The sequence below is a fragment of the Littorina saxatilis genome, linkage group LG2 (assembly GCF_037325665.1).
Source record: "Littorina saxatilis isolate snail1 linkage group LG2, US_GU_Lsax_2.0, whole genome shotgun sequence".
Classification (NCBI taxonomy): Eukaryota; Metazoa; Mollusca; class Gastropoda; order Littorinimorpha; family Littorinidae; genus Littorina; species Littorina saxatilis.
In genome coordinates, this window is record NC_090246.1 from 50,012,729 (window position 1) to 50,035,957 (window position 23,229).

General features: G+C 39.1%; 1 protein-coding gene across 6 annotated transcripts in view; it reads left to right on the forward strand.

Moving 5' to 3' along the window:
- Nucleotides 1-23,229, forward strand: part of LOC138959151 (uncharacterized) — a 47,867-nt gene that overhangs the window by 15,324 nt on the left and 9,314 nt on the right. For 3 of the 6 annotated variants that reach the window (XM_070330519.1, XM_070330522.1, XM_070330520.1), the window contains 13 exons: nucleotides 961-990; nucleotides 2,925-2,980; nucleotides 5,346-5,422; nucleotides 6,988-7,047; nucleotides 9,131-9,248; nucleotides 10,855-10,976; nucleotides 12,384-12,572; nucleotides 12,826-12,955; nucleotides 13,507-13,589; nucleotides 14,556-14,629; nucleotides 14,977-15,028; nucleotides 15,525-15,611; nucleotides 17,443-17,534. In XM_070330519.1, coding sequence (XP_070186620.1) covers nucleotides 961-990; nucleotides 2,925-2,980; nucleotides 5,346-5,422; nucleotides 6,988-7,047; nucleotides 9,131-9,248; nucleotides 10,855-10,976; nucleotides 12,384-12,572; nucleotides 12,826-12,955; nucleotides 13,507-13,589; nucleotides 14,556-14,629; nucleotides 14,977-15,028; nucleotides 15,525-15,611; nucleotides 17,443-17,534 — 1,170 coding nt within the window. Of the gene's footprint in view, nucleotides 1-960; nucleotides 991-2,924; nucleotides 2,981-5,345; nucleotides 5,423-6,987; nucleotides 7,048-9,130; nucleotides 9,249-10,854; nucleotides 10,977-12,383; nucleotides 12,573-12,825; nucleotides 12,956-13,506; nucleotides 13,590-14,555; nucleotides 14,630-14,976; nucleotides 15,029-15,524; nucleotides 15,612-17,442; nucleotides 17,535-22,657; nucleotides 22,680-23,229 lie in introns of those variants that run through there. The other 3 variants (XM_070330524.1, XR_011453644.1, XM_070330521.1) reach the window with 3 other exon arrangements.

Sequence of the window (23,229 nt, forward strand, 5' to 3'; positions counted from 1 at the left end):
ACAGTCTGCAGTGTAGTTATTATCTCTTGAAGGAACGAGTACTGTTGGGACGTGTGAGTGTGTAGAGCAATTCCATAAAAACTACTGAATATGTGTTTATGAAGTTTTACACGTACACCTTCCAGGTATTATTCTTAGATGAGCGTTTCCCATTATTTAGATAAATGTTTTATGATGACGTCATACCTTTTTTTCACAAAAGTTGAGGGCGCACTCAGGTGACTTCATTTTTCAATAAAACTGATTGAAATTTTGGTCAAACAATGTTTGTCTAGGTCCAGACTATTGGATTATACATTTCAATTAGGATATTTAGAAATTAGTTAATCCGTTTGTTCATAGAGTTTTGTTAAATTCTAATTAAAATAAAAATTTCAATTAGAAATTCAAAACGGATTTTTTTTTAATATAAATTCCCTGTGAATACAAAAATATATATAGATATGCCATTGTTTACTCTAAAAACTTGTGGGGAAAAAATGTGTTAATGCAAATAAGGTCCTTTGTTTGAATGTCTAGCCATAACCGTCTGAACCCGTCTTGGTCTTCGGGTTTCAGTTAGCCAAGCCTTGCTAGTCTCGATGACGACTGATCCCAGGTTTTCAGTGTTGCCTTTGGTTGAAGTGTCAGGTTGACAGATTGACTAAATGTTTGGTATCGCTTCATGCAACTTGGTATTGTTTGTAAAAACACAAAAATGCACATTGATAGCATGATAGCATCTTGGTTATAGCAGCATTTTTGCACAAGAAAGGGAAGTATTGACTGTATGTTAATTAAAACTTGCTGAATGTTTTGTTTGTCTGTTTTATTGTCAAGGTCATGTTAACAAAAAAAGAACATGTAAATTAAACTTGTATTTTATCACTTCTGTGTATAATATCATGTGTTAGCATGTCTTTTCTGTGATAGTTTTCACACTGAACATTTTCTGACAACAATAACATGCTGAACTTGCAGGGCTATAATGATAGAAGCAGATTACTACAGGTAATTGGTACCTCCACTGTAGCTGATTCTCACTTCTGTTGTATAAACTGCAGGTGCTAATCTTTCTTTCAGCAGGTACATGTAATTCCTAGTTTCTTCAGCTCAGCCCTAACTTTCCACTCTCTCTTTGGCACAATCTGGTTTTCTTTGGACTATTTATTTTGCTTATGAAATTCAGGATAGATTTTCTATACTTTTTCTTTCAGTATATATCAGATACTCTGAAGCTTTTTTTCTTTCTCTCTTTAACTTTTTTCTTTACATTTTTTTCTTTTGCTACTTTGACATCCATGATACATTTTCTATTTGTGTGGATTACTCACAAATTATGATACCTTTTTCTTCTTCTTTCAGGGGCTGCGACTCTTTTCATTTTTGGAATTAATGTATCTAATGGTTTGAAGTCATTCAAGCAAAACGATGAAAAGAAATTATACATAAAGGATAACTTTGGGATTTACTTCCAGCTCTAATTTATTCAGTTTGGGTAATGTTATGATAATAGGTCAAGTCCACTGTCCTCATAATCACAGTTTTATTCTTGCTGAAATATTATTTTACTTCATCAACCATTGCCGTGTCAGCACTCTTTCGATACACCTAGTGAACTTTTGATTTATAATGTCACTTGAATAAAATTCCTTTCTGGATTTAAAAAAAAATAATTGTATGCACGTTTTTATTTAGACTATCATTTTGATTCCCTTTATATTCAAAGGCAGAACAATTTGCTAAATAGATCAAAGCAGAGAGTGCATTTGAAATGCTTTGCATCTGTTTTGTTTTGTGTAGAGATGCATGGTGGTGCAGTAATATAGAGGAACCTAATTGTCATGTTTTTAAACTATATATGCTTTCAGCTTTGACAGAAAAAATGTCTTGAGATGGTAATACCATTATGACTTTGTAGCATTACAGAGTTTTGGTTTGTTTGTTTAATTGTTTGTTTATTTTGTGTGTGCTTGTTTATTTCTTCAAGGCATTTTGTGATGATATCAGCTTAGCATTCCAAAATATTTGAAGATCGACTCTTGTGCATGTATTTTTATGATCTTACCTTTTTCCTGCTTCCAGTTTTCAGTGTGTTTGAGGTTATCCGTTTGGATTTAGTGGTACTGTACATAAAATAAAAGGTCTCGTTTGTGTGAATGCACTTAGCTAGTAAATTAGCTCAAATCTTGATTTTCATATTTTTGCTGTATTTTTTTTTTAATCTTTAGCATGCACTATCCATCATGGTCTCATGTAAAGGAATCTCTTGTTCAGATCTTGTGGGTCCCCACAAGAAAAGTTTCACTCGTCTCCGATTTGAACTCAAACAGCTCCTTTGTTCTTAATCTGTCTATAACGCTTTCCCTGTGTTACTCTCTTTTACTCCCTTTCTCTCAATGTGCCAGTCATTATGAACTGACAAACTTTCCATGTCCCTCTTTTTTTGGCAGTCTTGAAAGGGAGGTTCCATTGTAAAAGCCTTTGTTACATAAAGACATCCTTTTTTATTTTAATTTTTTTTAATTTTTATTTTTTATCACAGAGAACAGATAAGGTGTTGATAGAGTTTCCCTCCTCAGAGATGCATGGTAGCAGGCATCATGATATCGTAGTAATTTAAAAAATAAAAATAAATATTGGCACTGAGATGATAATGTGCTGGAAAAGTGAGATGATCATTTATATAAGAGATTTTAACAAATCTCAGAAGAAAGTCTGTGCTGACTTTGAATTGTTTCTTTCACATCATAGATTTACGTCAAAAGCGAGAATGCTGAAGAAATACATCATGAGCAAGGGAGGTCAGATATATATATCTACAAATGAAAATGAATCACAGAGGAAGAGTGGAGAAATGTTTTGACCATGTTTTTTTGTTGTATCGATATTCATATTTCTATTGAAGTTTCAAGTGTTTGACCTAAAGAATTTGGTCTTTGCAGGAAGAAAGTTCGGTCACAGTTTAGAATGGCAGCAGCTCTGACAAGCATGCAGACATGTAAGTATGCATTTAATTATTGTGTCTTTTTGTCATTTAGTAGGCATTTTTGTCTGTGGTAACCTTTTTGTTGTTGTTGAATATTTCTTTTTTGATTTCCAACTTAAGTATTATCTTCTTCTTGTCGTGCATTTCGGACTGTCGACATTTCATTTTGCGTTTTTGCATGGATCTGTGGTTGGTTAAGGTGCGCCTGTTGGCCCAGATCCTCCGACTTCAGCCCTTAGGTTTCTTTCGGGGTTACCCCGCCCTTAGTTCCTGGCTCAAAAACCTAACCCTGGGAACACATGGGGGATTTCTTACCGGGGGTCCCACCCCGGGGCTAGAGCTTTTAATGCGGCTCTTACCCGCATGGTGTAACCGTCATCGGACACGTAGGGCATTTATAAGGTAGTCAGTGCCATCTGCCAACCCACCCCGTCCTGGTAGAGACATCGCTAGTTGGTCCGGGACTGCTTATTCTATATTCGCAGCTGGCCCCCATATCTGGGGGCCGTTCCCCTATCCGCCACCTGGGGACCCGCCGGGTTGAGGATAGTCGCCCCCCTACTGAATTGGAAGTAGTCTGTTCCCGGTCTTAAGTATTATAATATAAACCATTCTGTCATCTTGGAAGATTTAATAAACCATTCTGTCAGCTTGTGGAAACTTAGTTCTCTGATTTTGTTCACTGGTATATAATTTTCGGAGCATACTCACTTCTTGTCAAATTACTTTTTTCAGATTTTAGTTTTAGCTGTATTGAATCAAAAACCAAGAGCAATTTGCTTTGTCATAAATTTAACGTTCCAATAACATCCCTTTCTTGTTTTATGATTCTGAATTCTGGAACTTTGGCTGTCTTTGTTTTGGGGTTTTAGCTATATGGGCTTCACACACCAATCTGCAATGACAAAAGTATGTCCCTGTGGGCACAGACAGACAGAGGCGTGCACGCACGCACACACGCACACACACACACACACATGTGACGGGTTGATGCAGTAACCCCTGATTCTGTCAGCATTTCAACCATTTGCTCTGCACAGAGGTGTCTGCCAGCCTTGAGCGTGAGCTGTTTATACCTCTACCTTTCATGTGCATCGGTTTGATGACAGCTGTCAAGTGTAGGGAAGCCTGTTTGTAATAGCTACGGTCTGACTGCTGTTGTCTCCTGGTATGCTGTTGCAAACCTTTGTGTTCACATGGGAGATTTTTATGGGGCTATTAATTTAGCCCGGACTCACTTCTGGTTGTCTGGCTTTGTACAAAGGTGATTGAGTGTTTTGTACACTTGGTTACATTTGGCGCTAGCCAGCTGGATGGGGTTTGACATGCCGGTATGACCAGGAATTTCTGTGCTGTTTCCATCACAATCAACCTGGAAGGGACTAGTTGGTTTAGTTATCGGGTCCTGGTTCAGAACTTTGGCGACAAAGTTAATTCCAACAGGGGCAATTGTGACAGAGTGACGCAGTAGTCTCCCTTTCACAGCAGCTGCTCTGCACAGAGTTGTCTGCCGGCCATGAGCGTGAGCTATTTATAGCTCTGCCTTTCATGTGCGTCCGTTTGATGACACCTGTAAAGAGTATAGTGCTGTGATTGGGTTTGACTGCTGTTGTCTTGTGGTATAGCTCTGGCAAACCTTTGTGTTCACATGGCATATTTTTATAGAGCTATATATCATCAAATTAGCCGAAACTCACTCCTGTTTGACTGGTTTTGACTGCACAGGTAATTTGAGTGCTTTAATGTGCTATTGTTCACACACACACACACACACACACACACACACACACACACACATCCACACACACACACACACACACACACACACAAACACACACATGCACACACACACAAACACTCACGCACACACACACACACACAAACACACACATGCTATATGTCCGTCTGTCTGTTATGTCCTAATGCTGTGTGTTGTGTATACTTGCCAAACATATCTATTATAAATGTTGATGGATGAATGATGATAAATTGTAGACGGATGCATGTTATTGATTAAAAGCCCCACAATGATGTGCTTGGCCCAAAAAAAAAAAAAAAAAAAAACACACACACACATGCATGCACACACACATGCATGCACACACACAGGCATGCACACACACACACATACACACACACAAAAACACACACACACACACACACACACACACACACACACACACACACACACACACACACACACACACACACACACACACACACCCTTTCAGTCAAGGTAGCCAGTTGCTAAGGATAATTAAAAGTAGTGATCGAGCCCCACTATATTTGTTAAAACTATTTGAATAAAGTTAATCGACAAATATACTTAGAAGCCAAAAGCAAATTAACACAGGCCTTAACTGCCTACTTGTTGCAGCTGTCGGCACATGGAAGCAGATCAAGCCTAGGTCTAGAGGCCATGAATATCAGGGGCTGAGATGGGAAAGAGTGAAGGTGAGCTTAATTACCCTCTGGTTAATGTATACATGTATAGTTTTTTTCTTTAATCCATTGTTATTTTTGCCCTTTTTGATAGACTTTTAACATATTCTGAAAAGGCAGTCTGTGTGTGATGCTAATGTTGATTTGGTTTATGATATTCAGAGGATACCAAAAATTAGTCAACTTAGGCCTTTTCTAGTCAGATCAGAAATGGGTGAGCCTTTTAATAATCGTTGTCTATATTGTCAGGCAGCCATATTCAGTATTTTGAAGTTTATGCTGCACTTGATAGGGCTGGCTGTAGGAGTTTCCATTTACTGTACATTTATCAGGAAATAGCTAGTGGTTGAAGGTTTCTTAGGCCAAAAAAAAAAATAGTCTGTTTACGGTAACCCGACCGAATAGTCTGTTTACAGTAACCCGACCGACCCTATTTTTTTTCGCGCGACCCTAGACTTTTTTTTGGCATTTGGGGGAAAAAAAAGAAGAAAAAAAAGAAAAATAACGTAAAAATATGGTTTTTTGAAGAAAAAAAAAAGAAAAAAAATCTCGACCTACCGACCCTATTTTTATATTTAGTCAAGTTTTGACTAAATATTTTAACATCGAGGGGGAATCGAAACGAGGGTCGTGGTGTATGTGTGTGTGTGTGTGTGTGCGTGCGTGCGTGCGTGTAGAGCGATTCAGACCAAACTACTGGGCCGATCTTTATGAAATTTTACGTGAGAGTTCCTGGGATTGATATCCCCGAACGTTTTTCTCCTTTTTTCGATAAATGTCTTTGATGACGTCATATCCGGCTTTTCGTGAAAGTTGAGGCGGCACTGTCACGCTCTCATTTTTCAACCAAATTGGTTGAAATTTTGGTCAAGTAATGTTCGACGAAGCCCGGACTTTGGTATTGCATTTCAGCGTGATGGCTTAAAAATTAATTAATGACTTTGGTCATTAAAAATCTGAAAATTGTAAAAAAAAATAAAAAATTATAAAACGATCCAAATTTACGTTTATCTTATTCTCCATTATTTTCTGATTCCAAAAACATATAAATATGTTATATTTGAATTAAAAACAAGCTCTGAAAATTAAAAATATAAAAATTATTACCAAAATTAAATTTTCCAAATCAATTTAAAAACACTTTCATCTTATTCCTTGTCGGTTCCTGATTCCAAAAACATATAGATATGATATGTTTGGATTAAAAACACGCTCAGAAAGTTAAAACGAAGAGTTGGTATAGAAAAGCGTGCTATCCTTCTCAGCGCAACTACTAAACCGCTCTTCTTGTCAATTTCACTGCCTGAACGGTGGACTGACGATGCTATGAGTATACGGTCTTGCTGAAAAATTGCATTGCGTTCAGTTTCATTCTGTGAGTTCGACAGCTACTTGACTAAATATTGTATTTTCGCCTTACGCGACTTGTTTTGGCCTATGTTACCGTAAACAGACCTATTTTTTTTGGCCTTAGTTAGACAAAAAGACATCCATTTATTAGGTATGTTTTGTGTGTTTGTTTGTTTTCAAAAATATCTTTCATTGTCTGAAATTCCTGTTTGATTTTTTGTTAACAGACCATTGTTCATCGGAATTTGAATTCAGAGAGAGCTGAGGAGAGGATGGATGCTGCAAAGGTTTGTCTGCACTTATAGCTAGCATTGACAACATATTTTTCCTTTGCCTTTGTATGAATTTGATCTGATATAAACTTGGCCAAAAAATCATTGCAACAAACTTCAAACCCAAATTAAAGCATTAATCCCCGTGTCATTTTATTAACACTTTATATGCCAGAGAAGGCCGTTCACTTAACCTTCAGGATCACCATTTGGATTAAATATTTCTTTTACAGGGATCACGTGACCGCCGCTCAAGTAAGGGTACCCTCAAAATCGACCAGACAAAAACGGAAGAGCCGAATGAAAAATTGACAAAAAATCACAATAGGCAAAACTTTTACAACTTTGACATACGAGAAGAAAGTCAAACCAATTATCTACCCTGAACAGATTGTTTTGTTTTGCTACCTTGCGTATTTCGCGTGCTATGCTATTCCTACTGATGCAGGTGTCAATCGCAAGACTTTTTGTGTCATTTTTTAGGGGTATCATGACAAAAAAGTCTGCACTTTAGCAATGACTTGGTGGATTGCTTTGAAACTTTCAGAATGTTTTACCAACATACTAGAGATACTTCGAGCAAAATGATGGATTGTTACAGGTGTTTGTTAAAATGTTATGCAATTTTTCGAAAGAAGTTTTTAATCTCGTCATAGGATAGTTCCCTTGGGTCAAAAAAAATGTATGACTTTGCATGTCTTTAGAAAAATGATTGATACACACACTGCTAAAGTTTTATGTGCGTGTAAGTACAGACGCAAATTTGCTGGACCAGTAAACACGCTACATATTTAAGTGATGATTCTGGTGCCACAGCGATGCCCAGCCAAGCATGACCGTAGCATGTTTTAAGAGGCACGGAGCGATAACAGCTGTAAGAGCGAAACAGCGTGAACGTTCCATTTTTTCCTCATGTGTTTGCATGACTAGCAAATTAACGCCAGCAACTACACGCAAATGAAACTTAGACAGAGTCTGTATCAATCATTTATCTGTAGATATGCAAAGTCATGAATTTTTTGGACACAAGTGAACAAGCCTATGACATGATTAACAACATTTTCCGAAACATTGCGTCACATCTGGATAAATAACCGTAACGATCCAAACTTTCGCACGAAGTATCTCTAGTATGTTGGTAAAATATTCTTAAAGTTTCAAAGCAATCCACCAAGTCATTGCTAAAATGTAGCGCTTTTTGACATGATACCCATACAAATTGACGTAAAACGTTCCGTTTTTGACCGCTCTTGCGATCGACACCTGCATCAGTAGGAATAGCATAGCACGCGAAATACACAAGGTAGCAAAACAAAATAATCTGTTCAGGGTATATAATTGGTTTGACTTTCTTCTCGTATGTCAAGGTTGCAATGTTTTGCCTATTGTGATTTTTTGTCGATTTTTCATTCGGCTCTTCTGTTTTTGTCTGGTCGATTTTGAGGGTACCCTTACTTGAGCGGCGGTCACGTGGTCCCTGTAAAAGAAATATTTAATCCAAAAGGTGATCCTGAAGGTTAAGTAAACGGCCTTCTTTGGCATATACAGTTTTAATTAAATGACACAGGAATTAATGCTTTAATTTGGGTTTGAAATTTGTTGCAATAATTTTTTGGCCAACTTTATATTGTAAAGTTCAAGATATTAACTTTTCTTGGCAGTAGCTAATTTAGAGCTCAAGGCATGATATTAACTTTGTTGTGATTTTTTTTTTTTAGCGTGTGTATGCCATTCGATCGCCCTCAGGAAGAAATAATTGGCCATCTGACATTTAGAGCCATTGTGCAATTAGCTGCATTGAGAGGTTTTCTTTATCCACAGTACCTTGTATTTGTTGTCTTTTCTTTTTTTCTTGTAGAATAACCGCAGAGAATAATCTGAGGAAGAACAGAATCTCCTGTTGGCTAAATTAAGTGTTACTTACTTAATGTGGCACTCACACACAAAAAATGATTCTCTTTCAAACTTTGCTATATTCTTGGTTATCCAAGTTCCCTAATTAACCTAGTGTTGGTATGTATTAGATTAATACATATGTCATTTGTTTTTTTCTCTCACAAAATCAGGCCCTAATGGAATGACTCTTTCTGTTGTACAGCAATTAGGCCTTTTGCGATGTGGAGACACCATGGTATTCTATGCCTTGAAGGAGCGAGCTCACAGGGACAGTGATCAGCGTGTGCGGTATGAGGCCACTAAGGCCCTCATTCTAATAGGTAAGATATATAATGGCATATATTCTCATTCAAAAGTGGTATATATAGAGGTTACAACACGAGTGGGTTTTTATATGGCTTGTATTTCAGTCAAGACCCAGCGGATGAATATCAAGGGATATTCCCGCTGGGTCTTGACTGAAATACAAGCCATATAAAAAATCACGAGTGTTGTAACCTGTATATCCCATGAAGATCTAAAAGACAAAGTGTGACGGAAGCATCAAGCTTTAGTTGTGTGTTAATTCAGATGAGGCACCTCTGCACATAACTTTAGGCACGTCTGTTGATCTATGTCAAGTCGGTGCATAATGGTGGCTTGGTTGTCCCCGTCAATTGAAAGCCTCTTACACGGATTTGACTGAATACCTAGTGGTTACACACGCATCTCCTGAGATTGTGGACACCTTCATCGTCTATAGGGCGGACTGCACTGCAGAAGAGCTAGTTTTAGTTGAGAGCACGAGCACACACACTCAAACACATACGGCTTGTCATGTTGATCACAAGAGAGAAATAGAACAGCGAATAACAGATTACGTCCCCATAATATGACGCGATGGACGACAGACGTCATGAAATCTATGACGCTGTGATGATAGTCTCGGCAAATCGAGACTAAAACTCAGCAATAGCACTGAACGACTCTCGCGCAAGTTCTCAAAAGCGTGGTAACGGTAACCCGTTGCACATCCGGTCGACAGGTACATGTGCACTTTGGAATGTCAAGGACGACAGAAAGTAGAGCCAGCTATGATGTATTTCGTGCACCCTTATTTATCCACTATTTTATGTGTTATAAGAGTGCAATAGTTACATCATAGATGTAACAAGAGAACAATGGAAATACAAGAAATATACATAGAGTACATTTACAGAGACAAAGAAGGGAGGTCATGGGATATAAGTATGTATAATATAAATACTATATCACTGAGATGGAAAACATTGCATAAAAAATCAACTTTTGCATGTTGAAAATTAAGACAATGAGAACGGCTTTAGACATTTTGATGGGTTTGGACACACTACTAATATACACCTCAGTTATGAACCGCTGACATTTTTGATCAAACATTGTGCTTTAATAAATTGTTTTAAGGTTAGGTGAAGCTTCTGCATTTGCGGGAAACTAGCGTTTTCAGTTGAGATCCATTCTTTATTTAGAACTTGAGTACTTGAAACAACCATTGGCATTACATTTTCCCCTTCTCATTCCACATTTTAAAGACAGTAGAAAACATTTGGGAATATATAATGAGACTATGAAGTCAGTGTGCAGTGGAAGTCGCCCTTTAAGACCTCAAACAAATCTGAGAAAACGGTCTGAAAAGGGAGGGAGTCTTTTCTTTTTCTTTATTTGGTGTTTAACGTCGTTTTCAATCGTTCAAGGTTATATCGCGACGGGAGAGGGAGTTTTGAAATGGGGGTACATTTACAGAGGTTATGAACAGAAACTAAGTCTAAGAAAACGGTCTTAAAAGGGAGGGTCTTAAATGAAGGGTTCCACTACTCATTAATTATTTTAGGAATAATGAGACTATGAAGTCAGTGTACTATTTGGCTGAATTTCTTTACTTTTATTTTTGGCTTGGAATATGTGCAGGGTGTTGGGAGGATGAAGTTCTGCGAGTGGTCCTGAAGTACTTGGTTCTGGGTAACACGGAGATGCGCATCGACCTCATCAACACCTTGATTGATGGCAAAAACGTCATGTACGTTGACAAGGTAAGCTGGCCCACATTTGTTAGCAGCGGGATATGGTGAGGGAAGCTTGTGAAGCAGTGTTTTTTGGAAACCGCTCACAATGATGATAGGATTTGGCAAGAGTAGGATAGCATCCTTGTTGACGTAATAGGATTTGGCAAGAGTAGGAAAGCGTCCTTGTTGAGGTCATAGGATTTGGAAAGAGTAGGAAAGCGTCCCTGTGAAGGTGCTCGCCATGGGATTCACATGCCTTGACTCACATAGTTTCAAGGCACAGTGCAGCTCACAGCCTTCGTTTTGCGTTTTTGTTGCAGCTGAGTGCATTTACAGTTCAAAAATCCTCCTATGGTAGTAAAACAAACCCAAAACTACCCAACAACGACATCTGTGAAGCTCGACAGTTTCTTGTTCACGCGAGTGCATAAATTAACCTAGTTATTATATACGTGGTGTTTGGTCGGAGTTCGATTCAACTGAGTGATTCCGGCCTCCATTTTGTTTTACACAAACTCATGATGACGTCTGACATAGTTTGCTAGTGACGTGTCTTTTTGTGCATGATGTGGTGATCTACCTGATCTAAATTTAGATCCAAAAATAGGCCAAGACCAGCCGGGTCCGAGTACAAAATTAATTCGTAAAAAAAATCGCAGTTCTTGACTCTTTGGGTGCATTGATCGTCAATGAAACTTGGTAGTTCTTCTAACGGATAGCTGCCTGAGGTATGACTAAAAGCCCCAGGGGCTCCGTGCACCTGGATTTGACAAGTTCAGTACCTTTCAGCTTTGATCAAATTAAGCACTACAAACTAATGACTTTGATCATCATCCTTTCCCACTAAAGAAAGAAGGTTCAATTGAAACAATTTTTCAGTGAGATTTCATGGAACATTCATTGATCAGTATCAGTTTCCAGGCCTGAACATGAACTCATTCGTAAACATATTTTAAATAAATAAACCTGTTTGCTCCAAACTTATTTGGTACATGTACATACCCATCCTACTTTAGCCATTTGTGTTGATTCTGACTTCGAAGGTACAGTGACGACATTTGAAGAACATGGTTTAGTTTTGCCATCAACGGTGTCTTAATTATCAAGAAGTTGTAGTTGCAGCTTTATTCATGCCTTGCAATACAGTGGAACCCCCCGTTTAAGACCTCCAAAAATCTGAGAAAATCGGATCTTAAAAAGGAGGGAGTCTTAAAATGGAGGTAAATTTACAGACGTTATGTACAGAAAGTCTGAAGAAACATTGAGGTTTTAAAAGGGGGGGAATTAAGTTCTAAATTGGGGGGTATTAAAAGGGGGATTCCACTGAAATTGCATGATGCCCTCCTGATTTGTTTCTGTTATTTCTTCATCTTCGTTCATAGGCTGAAACTCCCACGTTCACTCATGTTTCTATTATTTGATTTTACTCCTCAGACAATTCCCACCTTTCTGGAGCTCGTGAAGGTGTTGAGTCACTTTTGTCGGAACCCAGACCCAGAGGATCAGATTGCATTCAGTTCTGCGGTGCTGCTGGGGCGCCTGTGTGTGAGGGACGCCAGTGCTGAGGCCAGGCTGATGAAAGCACTGGAGGAGCCAAGCGACTGCAGTCACACTAAGGCAAAGGTGCAGGAACTTTTAGGATGTTATTTCTTGTACCTTTGCATTCATCTTTGTATATTGCAGAGGAGGTTCACTAACATTTTAAGAGAATTCATTTGTTGCATATCAAAGGCCAGACTTTCTAGAAGAAAAAAATAAAAAATAAATGGATGGATGGATCGATCAATCAATCACCTAATTGACTGACTGACGTGCTGGGTGACTGCTTGCTTACTTGGATATCTGACTAACTGATTTTGCTTGTGCTTTTTTTCAGGCTCTGGACATCCTGGTGAAGCAGCTTGGAAAGATTGATGCTGTCATTGTAGATCAGATCCTCCACTTGCTGAAAAGCTCTCATGTGTGGAAGCATCGGGTACTGGCCACAAAACTCATGATCTCTCTGGGTGAGGACTGACAGGACCTATATATAACTGCTTGTGTGTGTGTGTGTGTGTGTGTGTGTGTGTGTGTGTGTGTGTGTGTGTGTGTGCGTGTGTGTGTGTGTGCATGCATGCATGCATGTGTGTGTTTGGAGGGTGGTTGGGAAGAGAAATGTGTGTGTGTGTGTGTGTGTATTTGTGTGTGTGTGTGTGTATTTGTGTGTGTGTGTATGTGTGTGTGTGTGTGTGTGTGTGTGTGTGTGTGTGTGTGTGTGTGTGTGTGTGATGGTATATATTATCTGATGGTGTGTCTGATAGTGTGTTTGCATTCATGTGTTTGTGTTCATGTGTATGGATACACACATGTAGGTGTGTGTGTCTGACAGTCGGACACACAGACGGCAGACAGAGAAACAGACAGACACAGACAGACAGACAGACAGACACACACACAGACAGACACAGACAGACACACAGACAGACACACAGACAGACAGAGCAATTAAGAGAGAGAGAGAGAGCAGTTAAGGGATAGAGAGAGAAGGAGCGTTTAATCTTTAATTGACTATTAACAGGTCCAAAACAGAAGTTTGTGCTGAAGAAGCAGGAGGAGATATATGGACTTCTGACCAGACGATTGTGGGACGACCCAAGCAGTGTAAGTAAAGTGCATGATCACTTGTGTGATTGCTTTTGTGTCTGTCAAGCATACATGTAGACATTGTGAGAATGTGCAGACATTTTATTGAACTAGCACGACAGAAAAACAGCCCAACCAATATCCATACACCGGAAGAGACAACCCCCTCCCTCTCCAAAAATAACTCACCAAACAAACAAAGCATTAATCCCACAACAACATATTTATTCTAATTTTAATGGTGTGTGGTCATAGAACGCTCTTTCTTTTTTTCTTTGTACAACATTTATGTCTTTAAAACTATGGGTTGTACATGACCTGCATCATCTAGATTCTATCTTCCAAAGCACAGGCCCGTGATCATTAACAATACTCTGATTGTCTCTCATTAGTGAGTTCCTGTAAAAAGAAAACAAACTCTGTTTGTATTTTTCACAATGTTTAGTGGTTTATTTGAGTTTGTGCTCGATTATGGTATTGCTTGTCGCTCAGTCATGTGTTCGACAAGTCATTATTCTATGGGGAAATTAAGATGGCCATTGCACGTGTAAATGTGTACATAGCTTCTAGAACAGTTATCTCATGTGTCATCGTGTCTTCTAATTGGGCTTTGCAATGAGTCTGATTTTGCTCCGGTACAGTGAAGGACCAATTGCATGAACTCTATCAATATATTTAGGTCTGAAAGAACGCTTGATCGAGTGTCACGTTTCTCATTAGTATGCCAAATTGCCATTATCAATGGGTATCATTCTATTGAAAAACATGAGAAAAAAGAACTTGCTTTGGCATTGCACTCAATGTTTTCTGTGATGTTGGTGTTAGATATATATATTCCTTAATTTGTGGTTGGAATTTACACAACAATTGCACTTCACACTATTTCACTTTGTTGTACAGTATTTTCAAAGAGTCTGTCTGAAATGCATCCTTATGTCAAGCATGGCATGGACTGAGTGTGATTGCATGTTCTCTGTACCTCAGGAGGTGCGCTTGTCTGCAGCCAAAGCCCTCACTGCCTTGGGAATGTTTGCACGTGCATGCGAGGCAGTGGAAAAGTAAGACACTGGTATACTGTATGATACTGTGTATGACATATAAGATATGCTTTGCTGTGCTGTTCTTAATTTTCTGGTGCCTAAAGAAAAATCTCTGGATTTTCACGTGTGATCAGTTTTGCAAGTACAGTATTTTTTTTAATTTGTACATGTATTTTCCTTTTGTTTTGTATTGGATGAACTTTTGAACACTACTTGACCATGCTTTTTCAGACTGCATAAGAGTTAAGACAGTGATGGCAGTTGCATTTAGTTCTGATCATTTTAAATTATTTTCTGTTAATGGCTTCTAATGTAACTGTCATGTTTTGTGCAGTAAATACTGAGTTTAATCCCATTATTTACAGTCGCTTGGAGGATCCTGATGAAAAGCTGAGAGCAGAAGCTGTCATTTCAGTTGTAAGTATGAGGAAACTATTTGACATTTTTCACACAGCTAATACTTATATTTATGCTTATCTTTGTCCTTAAAATGGCACATAAAGAATGTGTGCTCATAAGACCGAGTGCAACGTTCAAGTAGAAAGAGATTTGGCCTTTGCATTCTTTTGAAGAAAAGCTCATCTTTGGGATTTTTAAAAGAAATAGTGACATCATTGGAATATTTAAAAGAAATAGTGACATCATTGGAATATTTAAAAGAAATAGTGACATCATTGGAATATTTAAAAGAAATAGTGACATCATTGGAATATTTAAAAGAAATAGTGGCAGTGGAATAAAAATTGCTATCAGTCAGATATAGTGTGATAGCAGCTGGGTTTCAACTCAGAAGACTGACAACCAGTATTATCTGACATTTCCCTTAAATAGTGGGACCTTTGTATATAATACCTGATGCTTGTTACCAGCTACTGAGGTATGGGCTAATTCTGTGGTACGTTTTACATTGCAGGGTACCCTGGGCATGAAAAACGAGCATGTGATCCGACTCTTACTGGAGATGCTTGAGCTCGACTCAAGTGAATATGTTCGCCTCATGGTAAGTAAGAGCTAAAGAAAGAAATGGGATTTTGTAATCCCAGACTCAAAGAAGGCTGTTTTTCAACGTAGGAATGTGAATCAAGATTCTTTGATTTGTCATGCAGTAATACCTCAGGCCTGTCAAATATGAGAGAGCATCGACGAATAAAGGACCTTTTGTTTGCCAGGTTAGAACTCTCTGCCTCTTTGCCTCACTTAAGAAGGAAAATTCGTATAATTGAAACACCATCTACCATATTTTTGTAACTATAAGGTGCAACTTCTTTTCCTCAACTTTGACCCCTGAGCCCTATTGACCGGTATCGCCTTGTACATGGCTAAAGAAGAGTACACATGTACCCTCATCGCTTTACAAAGAAACTTTCCTTCTCTTGTGACATGCATGTTTCTGCTACTATGACCTTGGCAAAGTTTCCTCTCAGACATCAAAGGTGTCTGTCTCAGAGTTGAAAACTCAGTCATTGACCAGGGTCAGAAGGTCAGTGTCTGTAAACTAGGGCAGGCAGCTTGTCTCCGCTGAAAATATGGTTATTGACCCGAGGTCACAAGACAAACCAGCTATCACAGTGCAATAGCTTTGATCTCACCGCACAACTCTGTATACTTTCTTTGACTTGCGGCTAATTACACCGGAAGCGCCTTTTTTTCTCATTTTCACCTTAAAAGTGGGGGGTTGCGCCCTTTACTACGAAGCGCTTTGTAGTCCTGAAAACACCTTACAAACCAAAGGCTCCCAACGTCACTGCATGATAAATTAGACTAACTCCACACTAATGTAATGTGCTAGTGTTTGAGTCAAAAGAAGCTCAGATAGGGGAAAACTATATTCCTGAACTGAAACATCATATTTGGTCTTTCACACGCTGATAGTCTGCACTGCTGCTAGCAAGGCACCTTTCTACAGCTGAGTGAGTGTGATTGGCTTGTCAGTGTGAAAAGGTGTTAAGTGTCTAATCAGGTTGCTGTCATGCATGGATGGCTTTCGGTAGCTGTGACAGCCAATACAAACAATACCAAACTCCCCTGCAACCTCGCTGTTTAATAATGGCCACTCTAGGGAAGTGGAAACTCATAGAGATTTCCATTTCAACCGGAAAGGTGTGTCAAGCCCCAAAAAGGAATCCAGGGCCTTTGTGTTGGAGCCGGTTCTAGTTTGTTTGTTTGATCTTGGATTGTCAACAACTTGTGACAGTTTTAAAACCAGGGACAAATTGGGTGTCAATACAAGTGGAACTCAAGTGACAGACACCAAATGTTTTGTAAAACGCAAGCAAGCATGCACGTACGCACGCACGCATGCACGCACGCATGCACGCACGCACACATGCATGCACACACACACACGCATGCACACACACACACACACTCACACACACACACACACACACACGCATGCACACACACACACACACTCACACACACACGGGTCATTCTAAAGTCAACAACAGCAACTTCATGCAAAGCATGGCAAGAAAGTTTGATCCGCCATTGTGGAAAACTCACTGATCCGAACCAAAAAGCAGGAACACAAGTGTTTGGATCACAGGAAGTTCATTGTAATTGATTCTTGTAGGACTTCAGAAGGGGTTTTCAGCTGCCAGCAATGCATGATCTGAATTGAATTTATCTTAGTGTGTGCATGCGTGCATGCAGGCATGTGTGTCACGCGTGTTTGCTTGCACATGTGTATGTGTGTGTCTGTGTGTGTGTCTGTGTCTGTGTGCGTGTAATGCAAACATTATTCTTGAATGGCTTCAACTATTCTGTTCTGATCATGAAAAAACCCAAGAAAATTCAATCACAATTTCATCTGTTTTTCTGTCTCTTAGATTATTCGCACGTTTTCAACCCTCAACCTGACAGATCGGCGTATCCTGAGAACACTCCGTGAACGAGAAAAACTGGAAGGGCCTTTGGCAAGGTTGGTAACGAAGTTGCGTAGCTGACAAGGTTTAGCAAGAAAAATTGTGTGCTGCAGGTGGTGGCGGATAGATGATGCAAGATCCTGTGAGCAGAGCGTGGAAAGATGTGTGGCAGAGCGTGGAAAGATGTGTGATACAGAAATAAAACAACAATAACAACATGCGTATACTTTTATGATCTGCTAAACAAATATATATTCAATTGTAATTTTGTTCTGCTTATGTGCCCTTTGGCTGAAGTTCCCTATGTGCTTGTGTTGTTGTGTTTACACAAGTGGGTTTTGACATTTATGGCTGCTTTCTCTCGCTATTTAGGCAGTCATACGCCATTTTCAGAGGGTTCAAGTATGAAAACCACATTCTTGGTCCACCTGAGTAATCAGTGTGTCATAGTATTTAGCAGTGTTTATCTGTACAGTCGGCCATGAACAAAAAAAACTTACTATTGATGTTTCCTAAGATGTTTTTGAAGCTAGATCTAGTTTTGAAACTTAATACACTTGAAGGGTTTAATGGCCTCCTAATATGACCCAAGTACGGTTGACCCTCGTCAAATTTCAAGGTCACAGCAGGGTCAAGTTCATGTCGTAAAATGGGCAAAAAAATAAATTTCTTGAACGTTTTTAAAACTAGAGCTTTGAAACTGTGTACACTTCTTGTCTTTTAATGACCCCCTAAAATGTCCCAAGTCAGGTTGACCCTTGTTGAATTTCAAGGTAACAGTGGGGTCCAGTTACAGTCTTAAAGGCCCAGTCTGCCTCAAATGGTTTACAGAACGATATAAATCTTCTCAAGAAAAACGCAGTTCTAACCTTATGGAACACACTTGCAATAGCATTTAACAACATTAAATGACACAGTTCGTTTTAATGGCTATTTAGCTTGCGTAAACCACACACCAGGTTTTGTGGTTTATTATACCCCTGAGCCATCGTGAACCCGTGTCACACACTTTCCTTTTTTTCACAATTTTGTTGTCAGTTTGTGATTTCAATGTGACTCACTATATCTGCAATAGCACGTTATTGTGTACCTCTGAATCTAAAATGCAACAAACAACTGCGAGTCACATGAACTTATCGGCGGCGGTTCGCTTCAAAGAAGCAAGCGATATGCAGAAAATTCGTCTGCTTGCGGAAACACAACCTTGCGTGACCAGCTTCCGGCTCCCTTTTTTCAAACTTTCAAAACTTCGAGTTGTACTGATCTTGTCTCAATGAAAAAAACAACTTTTATGATTTAAGAATGTTTGTGTTAAAAGCTGTCAATTTATTATTTAGATTTTAAAAGTTAGTTCTAGTGCCAAAACGAGTCGTCCGATTGTGGTACTAGACAATCCGGCTGGCCACGCAAAAATAAATTCTTTGAAAAATGCTCACTCTTTACGGAGGAAACCTAGGATGTTCTCAAGCGGTAAGTGTTTAAACGAAAGGGTGTTTGTACTGTGTGTAAAAGCCTGACAGTGTCTGTGACCAGAAACTGATGGTTAATTTACACGTGAAGCTGTGTGTGCCTTTAAAATAGAAAATTATCAATTTCTTGAACTTTTTTTAAGCTATAGCTTTGACACAAATCTTGTTGGTCTTTGTCAAATTTAGGGTCACAGCAGGGTCATATCAGGGTTAAGATATAGACCATTATCAATTGAACGTTTTTGAAGCTCGAGCCTTGACATTTAACACCTAGCTAGGATTCAATGACCTAGTTCATCCATGGCTGGTTGACCTTAGTCAAATTTTAAGGTCAAAGCAAGGTAATATGTGCTCATCAGAAAATTGAAAATTATTATTTTCTTCAACGTTTTTAAATCAAAAGCTTTGGAACTTCACAAACTCCCATGGTTTGATGGCATGATCTAAACATAACCCAAATCTGGTTGACGTGCCAATGTCAAAGTCCCAGTGTAGCCAAGTTTGGGTGTAAAAAAGCCTTTTCTTCTTTGTTTTTGAAGCTATATCTTTGAAACTTCCCACACTTCCAGGGTTGGACAACTTCTGGACATGACTAAAATCCGGTTGATTCTGGGAATATATTTCTAGGTCACAGTGGGGTTTGAGTTTTGGTCAAAAAGTTGGCAATTGTTATTTGTTTCAATGTCTGTGCAGCTAACTTGTTTATGATTCATATTACTTATGCTGAAGGCGATTCGTGTGATCATTTGTTTAGTGTCAATTCCTTATATTATTGTTAATATGGCCACTTCAGTAGAATTCAAGGAGCATGTAGAGAATTCAAGGAGCATGTAGAGAATTCAAGGAGCTTGCAGAGGATGGACCTCAAAATGCTGTCTTGAGCCACTCGGTTTGACTGACCCTATCAATACAAAAGTCTTTGTAAACATCTTATCCATTACAAGAAAGAAAAGATCTTGAGACAAGCCCATTTTTGAGATTAATGCAAAGTAGCTTCCACTTTGCAGGGAGGTTGTAAATAGACATGTAAATTCGGTTTGCCGCGATCTGGTCACAGCTTCCTGTTTGAGCCGTCCTTTTTGATTTGTCCTGCATGAACACACCCACACACAAAAACACAAATACATCCATGCACGCACACACTCACACACACACACACACACACACACACACACACACACACACACACACACACACATACAGTTTACACACACACACATACACACACACACACACACACACACACACACACACACACACACACACACTGTCTCTCTCCCTCCCTTTCTCTCTCTCCCTTACAGACCTTGGACTGAATTTGTGCATATTTTTTGTTTGTTCATTGTCTTCTTTGTGTTTCTTTCTTTTGTAGCAGGTAATTAATATTTCTTCTTTTCCCCCTCATGCTCCCTTTTGGCATTCCCCCTTTTGTAATTTCTCCCTTTTGTCTTGTTCGTGCCTGTTGGCTAGGGTTGGAGTAAGTATGCTTGGAAGAATGTATCAATATAACAGCAGGTAAATACCCAAATTGAATACATGTAGGTATTTCATGCTGAAAGGTACATGTACCGTTCTTCCCGCTTACACAACCATGTTCACCGCCTCAGATCTCACGTGACGTTCAGAGGGAGCAAGAGCATATCCTATCACTTGGACACATACCAAAAATCAATAGCTAGGCTGCATCAATCTGTGCAGAGTTGGATTTTTTGTCTGGATTGATAAAATAAAGTGTCAATTATCATATTAATTTAACAACAAAATCCCACTGATCTGCACAAGAAGCAGCCAGGCTGTGGATTGTTGGCATGTGTAAGTTGAAGGATAGTCTTGTCCAATGTAAAAGCCTGAAGAGATCAGTAATGAAGCGAGAGCTCGGAAGCGAGAGGTTGCGAGTTCGACCCTGGGTCAGGGCGTTAGCAATTTTCTCCCCCCTTTCCTAACCTAGGTGGTGGGTTCAAGTGCTAGTCTTTCGGATGAGACGAAAAACCGAGGTCCCTTCGTGTACACAACATTGGGGTGTGCACGTTAAAGATCCCACAATTGACAAAAGGGTCTTTCCTGGCAAAATTGTATAGGCATAGATACAAATGTCCACCAAAATACCCGTGTGACTTGGAATAATAGGCCGTGAAAAGTAGGATATGCGCCGAAATGGCTGCGATCTGCTGGCCGATGTGAATGCGTGATGTAGTGTGTAAACAAATTCCATCTCACACGGCATAAATAAATCCCTGCGCCTTGAATATGTGTGCGATATAAATTGCATAAAATAAAAATTTTAAAAAAATTAAAAAATCCCTGCGCTTAGAACTGTACCCACGGAATACGCGCGATATAAGCCTCATATTGATTGATTGATAATGAGCAGTGTTCGTCTGAATTGCTTGCCATGAACAAAACACACACACAAATTAACATTGATGTTTTCTTGGATGTTTTTAAAGCTGCTAGTCTGTTGTTTTTTGCATGTGTTTTAAGATGAAGGCTAGTCTTGTTCAATGTAAACGCCGGAACAGAATCTGAGACGGTGAAAGATGATTGCATACACGGGAATGAATGTACCGTTGGGCGTGAATGAAACTTCTATGGAAGAGGTCAGTTTTGCCACAATGACTCCGCGTTGCAGACTGAGTTGGAGTACCGGCAAGTCGACACTGACATTGTGTTTTCACTCTAATGTTTTAAGTGTGAAAAGAATCAGTGAAGATGAGTTCTACCAGCTGGAATCATATAGCTGATTTTCGTAATCACTGTATAGCCGTTTTCCGTTATCAAACCATTTGTTCAGTCCTACCCTTCCTTCTCTCCTTGCTTCTTGTGATTACCGTACCATGTCTAACAAGCCACCGTGTGTTGCGTTCACTGTGCTAATGCAGTTTTCATTTGCTTAATTTGTCACACGAGTTAATGCACTTTTGGAACCTCGTTTGTGCAGCGAACACAATGCACTTTCATCACCCTTGAAATTGCAGGGCTTTTAAATACTTACAGCATTCCAATTTGGCATGTTTTCCCCTTTGCAGAGCTCTTTAGTCGTGAAGTAAAGTTTATGTAGTGGGTCGTTCCAGGAACTTTTGTCAAGTATATGTCAACAAGGGTGTTCATTGTAAGTGACGATTTATCTCAACGTATTGAGTTTCTGTCAATGAATGGTGTTTAGTTTCTGTTCAGTCATGCATCCTTTTTTGTGGTAAGAGCGTTTGATGGTTGACTGAGCGTGGTCTTGAAAAGTTCAGTATAATATATGCAATTCATCATTCCAATGAACTACTTTTACATCTATGCCAACAAAGGTTTTTCGTTGTAGTGATGAGTTTTCTTATAGTATTTAGGTTGTGTAAACGAATTATGTTTGATTTTTTTTTCCAATTTTGAATCAGTGCAGGTGGTTGCAGTTTGTGAGGGGTGATTGACATTGTGTTAAGACATTAATAGAAACAGCGGTATAGTAAAACCTCGTTTTTGTAGACCCTGTGTTTCAAGACCACCTCTGTTGTATGACCTTATTTTCCAGGATATTCCTTTTGTAAAGTCTGTAAACTTACCTCTGGTTTCAAAGACTACTGCACTATAAGATCTCATTTTCATGTACTTTTTTGAAAGGATATATTTATGAGATAGTTTGTGGAGTGTTGTTTGAAGATTAACACTGTGTGAGTGTGACTTTCACCCATACTAATACCTGAATTGTCATCTGTCTTTCAAAGGGTACCAAGAGATATTGTGAAGGTTTGCGTTTTCATCACTGTTTTAATACCTTTCATTAGAGTGGAGTCTTTCTTCGTGTTCCTTTTTCCTTTATTTTTAAAAAAAACCTTCAGCTTGCTTGTTGATCTCAAGTTTAGTCTGCATGCTCTATTAATAGATTTTCAAAACTTTTGCTGAAAATATTGATAATGGCATGAAAACATCCACGCAAAACTAAGCAAATGAATAATAAAGAAAAAACGGAGAGAAACAGACACAGATACAGACAGACACACAGACAGACAGATAGTCTAGATGGAGAGTCAGACAGACTGATGAATAGATGGACGGGCAGACAGACAAACGCTAACGCATGCATGCACATGCATACACACACGCAAGCACGCACGTGTGCACACACACGCATGGACGTACACACACACGCGCGCACACACACACACACGCGCGCACACACACACACACACACACACACACACACACACACAGCGTTGAAAAAATAAGGACATGAGTGATTTAGTGTCATATGTCGAGCGAGACATAATCCAGTCATATGGGCAAAAAAATCCTAAAG